Source organism: Ylistrum balloti, unplaced genomic scaffold, assembly GCF_031769215.1.
Source record: "Ylistrum balloti isolate Yb309-2 unplaced genomic scaffold, AGI_CSIRO_Ybal_v1 Utg369562, whole genome shotgun sequence".
Lineage (NCBI taxonomy): Eukaryota > Metazoa > Mollusca > Bivalvia > Pectinida > Pectinidae > Ylistrum > Ylistrum balloti.
This window is the reverse complement of record NW_026781862.1, coordinates 465,599-477,919: the sequence shown is the minus strand read 5'-3', so window position 1 is coordinate 477,919 and position 12,321 is coordinate 465,599. Positions and strand designations below refer to the sequence as shown.

Genomic DNA, 12,321 nt, shown 5'->3' with positions numbered 1-12,321 from the left:
AAATTATGACGGACTAAGCGGCGTCTACGTGCTCTCCCATCGGGGAGCATAATAACACTATGGAACACCGAAGTGTTAACTTTATTTCAGTCACAGGGAAGTATGAATTGTATGATAAAACCAGAGAACACCAGTATTAAAGTACTTCATGTCCAGAGAGGTATAAACTGTATGATTACACTGGAGAAGATCGAAGTGTTAACGTACCTCACATGTCATATGAAAAAAAATCAGAATAAAACCGGAGAATACTGCAGTCTGAACGTAACCGCTTTGTCACAGGAAATAATGAACAATAAAACTAGAGAATACCGAAGTCCCAACGTTTTCGCTTTGTCACAGGAAATAATGAACAATAAAACTAGAGAATACCGAAGCCCCAACGTTTTGGCTTTGTCACAGGAAATAATGAATAATAAAACTAGAGAATACCGAAGTCCCAGCGTTTTCGCTTTGTCACAGGAAATAATGAATAATAAAACTAGAGAATACCGAAGCCTCAACGTTTTCGCTTTGTCACAGGAAATAATGAATAATAAAACTAGAGAATTCCCGAAGTCAAAACGTTTTCGCTTTGCCACAATGAAGTATGTATAATAAGAAGCCAAAAGGGCCTGCATCGCTCACCTGTTTTGGTTTTATCCAAAGTGAAATGAAAGGTGAACAATTTTGAAGGGCGACGGTCGGTTTACATGGCCACATTTTGATTATATCTAAAGTGTCGATCGTGCCCTTTACATCAAAACAGGTTCTTCTAATATTTTTATCAATTTCGAGTGCTATAGTGTTAACAATTGACAAAAGTTGGTGTCATTACCGAGCCTTGTTTTGTCATAGTTGTACAGTATATGTATGTATGTATGTATGTATGTATGTATGTATGTATGTATGTATGTATGTATCTATGTATGTATGTATGTATGTATGTATATATCGCGAATCCAGTATTTAAAGTAGTAGAAACATATCTGATGTTATATAATAGACTTGTACGATACTATCTCTAAGTAGAGACCTGTCTGTTACTATATCTAAGTAGAGACCTATCTGTACTATGTCTATGTAGAGACCTGTCTGATACTATATCTAAGTAGAGACCTGTCTGTTACTATATCTAAGTAGAGACCTATCTGTACTATGTCTATGTAGAGACCTGTCTGATACTTTAAGTAGAGACCTGTCTGATACTATATCTAAGTAGAGACCTGTCTGTTACTATATCTAAGTAGAGACCTATCTGTTACTATATCTAAGTAGAGACCTGTCTGATACTATATCTAAGTAGAGACCTATCTGTTACTATATCTAAGTAGAGACCTATCTGTTACTATATCTAAGTAGAGACCTATCTGTTACTATATCTAAGTAGAGACCTGTCTGTTACTATATCTAAGTAGAGACCTATCTGTTACTATATCTAAGTAAAGACCTGTCTGATACTATATGTAAGTAGAGACCTGTCTGATACTATATCTAAGTAGAGACCTATCTGTTACTATATCTAAGTAGAGACCTGTCTGTAACTATGTCTAAGTAGAGACCTATCTGTTACTATATCTAAGTAGAGACCTATCTGTTACTATATCTAAGTAGAGACCTGTCTGATACTATATCTAAGTAGAGACCTGTCTGATACTATATCTAAGTAGAGACCTATCTGTTACTATATCTGAGTAGGGACCTGTCTGTTACTATATCTAAGTAGAGACCTGCCTGTTACTATATCTAAGTAGAGACCTGTCTGTTACTATATCTAAGTAGAGACCTATCTGTTACTATATCCGAGTAGAGACCTGCAGCAATTTACCATTTCCATGGTTTAATCGTTGTGTCAATTGATCCGTCTTTCAGTCTCTGTCAGAAGTGGTCCGTTCCTTCTTGTAAACTATTATCCTAGAAAAATGACTGAAATCTACAGCATTTTGTTTGCTGTGTAGATCGCGGAACTCCCGACTAGAACGTGACATCACTGATCTGTAGCGCACCACACCATCACTGAAGTTACTGTATACACAGGGACTGCAACGCCTCACGTGCACTGGAACATGTCTAACTTATTTTCTTTACTCCTTCTTGTGTTTCAGTTCTGTGTTATAGATTCAGAAACATCGGATGGTAAGCATATTTTATTTTTATTTTACAATGTAGTTTCACTGCAGTGTTTGTAGTATAGTAGATAATGTATGCCGGGACCGTTGATGGAATACCATGTGTAACGTAATTTACAGAACGTATGGGGAACTTCTTACCATGCCAATCCGAAATTAGGCAAGATTAGCTTTCAAAATAATTACAATACCCTAACTGGAAAAAATCCAGTTTCATTTGTGTTCATCAGATTAATGCTAAATGTTAGTATGGATATATTTGATAATGGTACGGTTTGCAGTCTTATTCTCAAAAGTAACATGTGTTGGTTTCCATTTTCATTCACTTCAACCACCTTCCATGTTTTTAAACGTGAATTTATCGATTATAAATCTGTGTGATACAATACACGCCCGCGAGGCGTCACTATAACCCGAGCTGATCTCTTGTTCAATTTGCAATTTGTCTGTCTCGCTTAGCAGACAATCACACTAACTACTAAATTAATTTAGTCTATTTTCTGATGGTCCCTGCCATCAATTTTACGCAAAACAATTGCCAGTATCATATATTCTCAATGAATGAGGCCACCTCCTGTCTCATGTCTCTTTTACAAATAAGGTCATCGCCTGTCTCATGTCTCTCTTACAAATATAGTCATCGCCTGTCTCATGTCTCTCTTACAAATAGAGCCATCGCCTGTCTCATGTCTCTCTTACAAATATAGTCATCGCCTGTCTCATGTCTCTCTTACAAATATAGTCATCACCTGTCTCATGTCTCTCTTACAAATAAGGTCATCGCCTGTCTCATGTCTCTCTTACAAATATAGTCATCGCCTGTCTCATGTCTCTCTTACAAATAGAGCCATCGCCTGTCTCATGTCTCTCTTACAAATATAGTCATCGCCTGTCTCACGTCTCTCTTACAAATAGAGTCATCGCCTGTCTCATGTCTCTCTTACAAATAAAGTCATCGCCTGTCGCATGTCTCTCTTACAAATAGAGCCATCGCCTGTCTCATGTCTCTTTTACAAATATAGTCATCGCCTGTCTCATGTCTCTCTTACAAATATAGTCATCGCCTGTCTCATGTCTCTCTTACAAATATAGTCATCGCCTGTCTCATGTCTCTCTTACAAATAGAGTCATCGCCTGTCTCATGTCTCTCTTACAAATAGAGCCATCGCCTGTCTCATGTCTCTCTTACAAATGTAGTCATCGCCTGTCTCATGTCTCTCTTACAAATAGAGTTATCGCCTGTCTCATGTCTCTCTTACAAATAGAGTTATCGCCTGTCTCATGTCTCTCTTACAAATAGAGCCATCGCCTGTCTCATGTCTCTCTTACAAATATAGTCATCGCCTGTCTCATGTCTCTCTTACAAATAGAGCCACCGCCTGTCTCATGTCTCTCTTACAAATAGAGCCATCGCCTGTCTCATGTCTCTCTTACAAATAGAGTCATCGCCTGTCTCATGTCTCTCTTACAAATAGAGCCATCGCCTGTCTCATGTCTCTCTTACAAATAGAGTCATCGCCTGTCTCATGTCTCTCTTACAAATATAGTCATCGCCTGTCTCATGTCTCTCTTACAAATAGAGTCATCGCCTGTCTCATGTCTCTCTTACAAATAGAGCCATCGCCTGTCTCATGTCTCTCTTACAAATAGAGTCATCGCCTGTCTCATGTCTCTCTTACAAATAGAGTCATCGCCTGTCTCATGTCTCTCTTACAAATAGAGTCATCGCCTGTCTCATGTCTCTCTTACAAATAGAGTCATCGCCTGTCTCATGTCTCTCTTACAAATAGAGCCATCGCCTGTCTCATGTCTCTCTTACAAATAGAGTCATCGCCTGTCTCATGTCTCTCTTACAAATAGAGCCATCGCCTGCCTCGTGTCTCTCTTACAAATAGAGTCATCGCCTGTCTCATGTCTCTCTTACAAATAGAGTCATCGCCTGTCTCATGTCTCTCTTACAAATATAGTCATCGCCTGTCTCATGTCTCTCTTACAAATAGAGTCATCGCCTGTCTCATGTCTCTCTTACAAATATAGTCATCGCCTGTCTCATGTCTCTCTTACAAATAGAGTCATCGCCCGTCTCGTGTCTCTCCACTAAATTGATCGCTACCTGTCTCATGTCTCCCCACTAAATTGATCATTGTTTGTCTCATGTCTCTCCACTAAATTGATCACTGTCTTTCTCGTGTCTCTTCTACTAAATTGATCATTGTCTGTCTCGTGTCTTTTCTACTAAATTGATCGCTGCCTGTCTCGTGTCTCCCCACTAAATTGATCATTGTTTTGTGTCTCTTCTACTAAATTGATCACTTCCTGTCTCGCGTCTCTTCACATAATTGATCTTTGTCTGTCTCGCGTCTCTCCACTAAATTGATCACTGTCTGTCTCGTGTCTCTCCTACTAAATTGATCAATGTCTGTCTCGTGTCTCTCCTACTAAATTGATCACTGTCTGTGTCTCTCCTACTAAATTGATCACTGTCTGTCTCTTGTCTCTCCTACTAAATTGATCAATGTCTGTCTCGTGTCTCTCTTACTAAATTGATCACTGTCAGTCTCGTCTCTCCTACTAAATTGATCACTGTCTGTCCTGTCTCGTGTCTCTCCTACTAAATTGATCACTGTCTTTCTCGTGTCTCTCCTACTTAATTGATCATTGTCTGTCTCGTGTCTCTCCTACTAAATTGATCACTGTCTGTCTCGTGTCTCTCCTACTAAATTGATTAATGTCTGTCTCGTGTCTCTCCTACTAAATTGATCACTGTCCTGTCTCGTGTCTCTCCTACTAAAATGATCACTGTCCTGTCTCGTGTCACACCTAATAAATAGATAACATTGTCTGTCTCGTGTCTCTCCTACTAAATTGATCACTGTCTGTCCTGTCTCGTGTCTCTCCTACTAAATTGATCACTGTCTGTCTCGTGTCTCTCCTACTTAATTGATCATTGTCTGTCTCGTGTCTCTCCTACTAAATTGATCACTGTCTGTCTCGTGTCTCTCCTACTAAATTGATTAATGTCTGTCTCGTGTCTCTCCTACTAAATTGATCACTGTCCTGTCTCGTGTCTCTCCTACTAAATTGATCACTGTCCTGTCTCGTGTCTCTCCTACTTAATTGATCATTGTCTGTCTCGTGTCTCTCCTACTAAATTGATCACTGTCTGTCCTGTCTCGTGTCTCTCCTACTAAATTGATCACTGTCTGTCTCGTGTCTCTCCTACTTAATTGATCATTGTCTGTCTCGTGTCTCTCCTACTAAATTGATCACTGTCTGTCTCGTGTCTCTCCTACTAAATTGATCACTGTCTGTCTCGTGTCTCTTCTACTAAATTGATCACTGTCTGTCACGTGTCTCTAATACTTTCTTAATCACTGCCTGTCTCGTGTATCTAATACTAAAATCTCTTCTACAAATGATGCTATTGCCTCGTGTTATCTTTACGTTACCTTCCACTCTGACAAATGATTTTAAATAAGAAGGTCATTGCTCTCTCTCCCTTAAACGTCAGATCATTTCCTGAGCTCAGTATATTACATATGTCTATGTTCCGGTATGTATACACCACCAGCTTCCGGTACTGTGACGTAGCAAGTTGGGATGTTTGGTGTGTTGCAAAACCAAACACGTTCTGTTATAGGTTATAGGTCAAGTGTGAGCAAAGAATACTTACTGGAACCTGTCAGATGAATGATAGGGAGAAGAAAACATAAACAAAATGTCAATTGTATAGAAAGTTTTTATATATCCTATAATATTATATGATTGAAAAGCAGAACACGGGAATTGTATTTAACGGGAGAATACACGGCAAAGAGAGTGACCTTAATTTTAGGGGAGAATATAGGGATAGGAAGTAGCATTAATTTTAGGGGAGAAAACAGCGATAGGAAGTGACCTCAATTTTAGGGGAGAAAACAGGGATAGGAAGTGACCTTGATTTTAGGGGAGAATACAGGGATAGGAAGTGACCTTGATTTTAGGGGATAATACAGGGATAGGAAGTGACCTTAATTTTAGGGGATAATACAGGGATAGGAAGTGACCTTTATTTTAGGGGAGATAACAGGGATAGGAAGTGACCTTAATTTTAGGGGAGAATACAGGGATAGGAAGTAGCATTGATTTTAGGGGATAATACAGGGATAGGAAGTGACCTTTATTTTAGGGGAGAATACAGGGATAGGAAGTGACCTTAATTTTAGGGGAGAATATAGGGATAGGAAGTGACCTTAATTTTAGGGGAGAAAACAGGGATAGGAAGTGACCTTGATTTTAGGGAAGAATATAGGGTTAGGAAGTGACCTTGATTTTAGGGGAGAAAACAGGGATAGGAAGTGACCTTGATTTTAGGGAAGAATATAGGGTTAGGAAGTGACCTTGATTTTAGGGTAGAAAACAGGGATAGGAAGTGACCTTAATTTTAGGGGAGAAAACAGGGATAGGAAGTGACCTTAATTTTAAGGGAGAAAGCAGGGATAGGAAGTGACCTTAATTTTAGGGAAGAATATAGGGATAGGAAGTGACCTTAATTTTAAGGGAGAAAGCAGGGATAGGAAGTGACCTTAATTTTAGGGGAGAAAACAGGGATAGGAAGTGACCTTAATTTTAGGGGAGAATATAGGGATAGGAAGTGACCTTAATTTTAGGGGAGAAAGCAGGGATAGGAAGTGACCTTAATTTTAGGGGAGATAACAGGGATAGGAAGTGACCTTAATTTTAGGGGAGAATACAGGGATAGGAAGTAGCATTGATTTTAGGGGATAATACAGGGATAGGAAGTGACCTTTATTTTAGGGGAGAAAACAGGGATAGGAAGTGACCTTAATTTTAGGGGAGAATACAGGGATAGGAAGTGACCTTAATTTTAGGGGAGAATATAGGGATAGGAAGTGACCTTAATTTTAGGGGAGAAAACAGGGATAGGAAGTGACCTTGATTTTAGGGAAGAATATAGGGTTAGGAAGTGACCTTGATTTTAGGGGAGAAAACAGGGATAGGAAGTGACCTTGATTTTAGGGAAGAATATAGGGTTAGGAAGTGAGCTTAATTTTAGGGAAGAATATAGGGATAGGAAGTGACCTTAATTTTAGGGGAGAAAACAGGGATAGGAAGTGACCTTAATTTTAGGGGAGAAAACAGGGATAGGAAGTGACCTTGATTTTAGGGGAGAATACAGGGATAGGAAGTGACCTTTATTTTAGGGGAGAAAACAGGGATAGGAAGTGACCTTAATTTTAGGGGAGAAAACAGGGATAGGAAGTGACCTTAATTTTAGGGGAGAATACAGGGATAGGAAGTGACCTTGATTTTAGGGGAGAATACAGGGATAGGAAGTGACCTTGATTTTAGGGGATACGACAGGGATAGGAAGTGACCTTTATTTTAGGAAGTGACCTTAATTTTAGGGGAGAATACAGGGATAGGAAGTGACCTTAATTTTAGGGGAGAATATAGGGATAGGAAGTAGCATTGATTTTAGGGGATAATACAGGAATAGGAAGTGACCTTATTTTTTGGGGAGAATATAGGGATAGGAAGTGACCTTGATTTTAGGGAAGAATATAGGGATAGGAAGTGACCTTAATTTTAGGGGATAAGACAGGGATAGGAAGTGACCTTAATTTTAGAAAAGAATATAGGGATAGGAAGTGACCTTAATTTTAAGGGAGAAAGCAGGGATAGGAAGTGACCTTAATTTTAAGGGAGAAAGCAGGGATAGGAAGTGACCTTAATTTTAAGGGAGAAGGCAGGGATAGGAAGTGACCTTAATTTTAGGGAAGAATATAGGGATAGGAAGTGACCTTAATTTTAAGGGAGAAAGCAGGGATAGGAAGTGACCTTAATTTTAGGGGAGAAAACAGGGATAGGAAGTGACCTTAATTTTAGGGGAGAATATAGGGATAGGAAGTGACCTTGATTTTAGGGGAAAATACAGGGATAGGAAGTGACCTTGATTTTAGGGAAGAATATAGGGATAGGAAGTGACCTTAATTTTAGGGGAGAAAACAGGGATAGGAAGTGACCTTAATTTTAGGGGAGAATATAGGGATAGGAAGTGACCTTGATTTTAGGGGAAAATACAGGGATAGGAAGTGACCTTAATTTTAGGGGAGAATACAGGGATAGGAAGTGACCTTTATTTCAGGGGAGAAAACAGGGATAGGTAGTGACCTTAATTTTAGGGGAGAAAACAGGGATAGGAAGTGACCTTAATTCTAGGGGAGAATACAGGGATAGGAAGTGACCTTGATTTTAGGGGAGAAAACAGGGATAGGAAGTGACCTTTATTTTAGGGGAGAAAACAGGGATAGGAAGTGACCTTAATATTAGGGGTGAATATAGGGATAGGAAGTGACCTTAATATTAGGGGTGAATATAGGGATAGGAAGTGACCTTGATTTTAGGGGATAATACAGGGATAGGAAGTGACCTTAATTTTAGGGGAGAAAACAGGGATAGGAAGTGACCTTGATTTTAGGGGTGAATACAGGGATAGGAAGTGACCTTAATTTTAGGGGAGAATACAGGGATAGGAAGTGACCTTAATATTAGGGGTGAATATAGGGATAGGAAGTGACCTTGATTTTAGGGGCGAGTACAGGGCATAAGACGCAAAGGGTTTATTGATATATTTTTACTTGTTATTTATTTTTTCCTTACATTATATGGAACATACAAAAATACAATTTTGGAATTCAGCAAATTTGAAATTACTTTAGTATGTGAAGCAAAGTCGTAACAAACAAATACCTTTTTCTGCCATTGAGGCACCTCCTTCAAAGTTGATTGCAGCGATAGAAAAACTCCAATCCGCTAGGTCAATATTAAATGTAGTTACGTAATGGGAACCTCCGCCTCTGTGAAAATGTATATCGAAGTAAATTTTTCATCTGTGAAATATAAGGGTCCGTGTAAGTTACGTTTCATTAAATTCACTTGCAGATATATCGATAATGTCTTGTCGATAACAAGAAATTTATTGACCACGCCTATCATATATACCCACTCACTGGAATTGGAAATCAAAACACGATAAACTCTTATACGTCAGTCGCTCATCTCGAATTCTTTTCCTACCACCGACGAAACTAACATGGACAGCTTTCCACCAAGCTGTATGATAAGCGTGATAATTTCAATTCCACTATCGCAAAATTTCTATTCCATTTCTGGTTAGCAACATTCCTGCGTCCCAAACCTATGGTGTTTACATGTCGCACTTATTTCGATATTCAAGTTCTGTTCCATTTATCACAATTTTCCGATCAAGAAGTCGTCATTTGACCGACAAGCTCGTAACACAGGATTTCAAAAGATAAAAGATGCAGGTTGATGAGAATTATAGGGAGGTTTTACAGTCGTCATAGTGATATAATTGAGAAATATTCTATTTCTTTGTTTGATATGAAACTTATACTCATTAGTTTGTTTGTGGTTCCGTTGATGAATACCTTGTTCTCATTTAAGAATGTGACAATACTTACTTGACCAACTTTTACATGGTGAGTTTCCTCGATGAAGTAGAAGACGCTTACTCTTCCGGAACACCTGGTCTTATTTTATCCATGTGAATCTTTCTTTTGCTCCTATTTTGCCCTATTTTTATTGAAATTGAGTTTGGATTATAATTTTGTTGACATATTTGTTATTTTTTTTTCTTTTTTCTTTTGAAAGGATTCATTTTCTAAATATGTTTTTGAAAATTTGAAATTTTCATTTTCCATTGAAATTTTAGTTTTTTATTTTCCGTTAAAAACGAGATTCACTTCCCAATGAAATATTTTTGGATAACAATTAACAAGCCCATCATCTTCAGTTGACGCATAAATTATTACTGTTAGGTATCTTGAGTCTTTTGTCAGGCATTAAAGTAATATTTCCCACTGCTTCTGTCTCGTGGATAATAATCTTCTCCGTGATAATATGGCCACTATATCGACCTCTGTGGATGTTAATAATTGTGTAATAGTTAATAAAATATCAAATATACATGAGGGGAGGTCTAAAACATTGCATATTGACTGTGTTTTACACCCGATGCCATGGTAACAATCTCCGGTATCGCTGTAACCATGGGAGTCATATACAGATGGAACTTGTTCAATAAAGGTTAATGTACAGCGCGTCACTCTTCACAAAAAGTTGCTTTTCATAGTGAGACCAAATAAGCCGTGCTTCAGAAGAAGCGTTGTCCCTGTAAATCATTTCGCTCTGTCTCGACTTCCGATCGATGGAACTGAAACACTACTTGGGCTCGGCGTTATGTGTTACTATCCTGTACTCAAATTAGTTTTCCTGAAGGTTTGGTCGTAGCACACTACACTCGCGATATTTGAATTGTGTAACCTTTCATAGCCGACAAAATTTAATCAATCATTAATGCTTAAATACCAATGTCGGAAAGTTGCCTTGTAGTGGCAAACGTTACGTACTTATTTCGTTATGAGTACAGGGACTTGGCACGCATTCCCATTTTTTTTTTACCTTATTTTGTTTTTCTATATTCTAAGGAGCTAGATGTTAGTAACACATATATTGTTACCTATTTAATTATCTTTTTAATGAATGTTCGATGAAGGAGATTGGCCGGATATTGCCCAAGCTTTGGTCCGACAAATTCGGAATTGGCTAGGTAGAGATTTCTCTGTCCTGTACACTTGTAACAGCTTTAATCAAACGTCCCCCATCCCCCACCCTCCACCCCCGCCTCTAATGGATACCTCAATAGATATGCCGAAACCGCTTGTGGGTGGTATACGGCACCAATGACCGTGTCCACACAGAATGATCTACGATAGGATGGTGCCTCGTACTTCGTAGAATATGCTGTACGCCGTACCCGATCTCGGCCATGGTCCCATAACCCAGTCCAGGATTTTAGGGAATTAATTTATAATATATCAGGAACGAAATATCAAATTTTGAAATTTATTTAAAATCTGTTGTAATATTTTAATCATCTGATATGTTCCTTACATTGATATCTTTGATTCTGTTTGAAGAAATTTTTCTGCTAATATAACAGATACTTACGAAATGTATGATTACTTAAAAAAATCCCATGATTAACATGTCACGTTTGAGTATCTATTGATAAATCAACACATGAGCACGTTTATCAAGTTTAGGTGGACATGTATTTGGGATAATTGAGAAAATCAATTAATGCAGCAGAACTATTGGTTTGTATATAAATACACAAACACCTTGCTCTATATCCAGAATATCTTTCTCTATAGCATATCATTACAGATATTAGTGGAGTAATCAAACTTTACATGTAATTATTCCTGGTACAGCTGTGTACAAAATGTTGTTATGTGTTTATACACTTGAAACAGCTTTAGTCATACAGAGTCGGTACAATGTCGAGCCAAGTCACTGATTAGCCCTTTTATAGCGTCATCATACTGAATTGTCATAACCCGGACAAGTACCATGACACCTCACCATGTTACATTATACTGACTATGGACTAAAATGTCATAACCAGACACGTAGCATGACACCTCACCCTGTTACATTATACTGACTACGGACTATAATGTCATCCCAGACACGTAGCATGACACCTCACCCTGTAACATTATACTGACTACGGACTAAAATGTCATAACCAGACACGTAGCATGACACCTCACCCTGTAACATTATACTGACTACGGACTATAATGTAGCATCACCTCACCCTGTAACATACTGACTACGGACTATAATGTCATCATAGACACCTCACCCTGTAACATTATACTGACTACGGACTATAATGTCATCCCAGACACGTAGCATGACACCTCACCCTGTAACATTATACTGACTACGGACTAAAATGTCATAACCAGACACATAGCATGACACCTCACCCTGTTACATTATACTGACTACGGACTAAAATGTCATAACCCGGACACGTAGCATGACACCTCACCCTGTTACATTATACTGACTACGGACTATAATGTCATCCCAGACACGTAGCATGACACCTCACCCTGTAACATTATACTGACTACCGACTAAAATGTCATAACCAGACACGTAGCATGACACCTCACCCTATTACATTATACTGACTACGGACTATAATGTCATCTCAGACACGTAGCATGACACCTCACCCTGTAACATCATACCGACTACGGACTAAAATGTCAAAACCAGACACTTACCATTATACCTCACCCTGTTACGTTATACTGACTACGGACTA

At 38.6% G+C, this 12,321-nt stretch overlaps 1 protein-coding gene across 1 annotated transcript in view; it reads left to right on the top strand.

Annotated features, from left to right (window-relative positions):
- The first annotated feature begins 2,032 nt into the window (after positions 1-2,032).
- The window catches only part of LOC132547194 (carbonic anhydrase 4-like), a 30,633-nt gene continuing 20,344 nt past the window's right edge, over positions 2,033-12,321 (top strand). Inside the window, exon 1 of the mRNA XM_060210993.1 lies at positions 2,033-2,115. Coding sequence (XP_060066976.1) covers positions 2,046-2,115 — 70 coding nt within the window. The 5' untranslated portion in view covers positions 2,033-2,045. The remainder of the gene's footprint in view (positions 2,116-12,321) is intronic.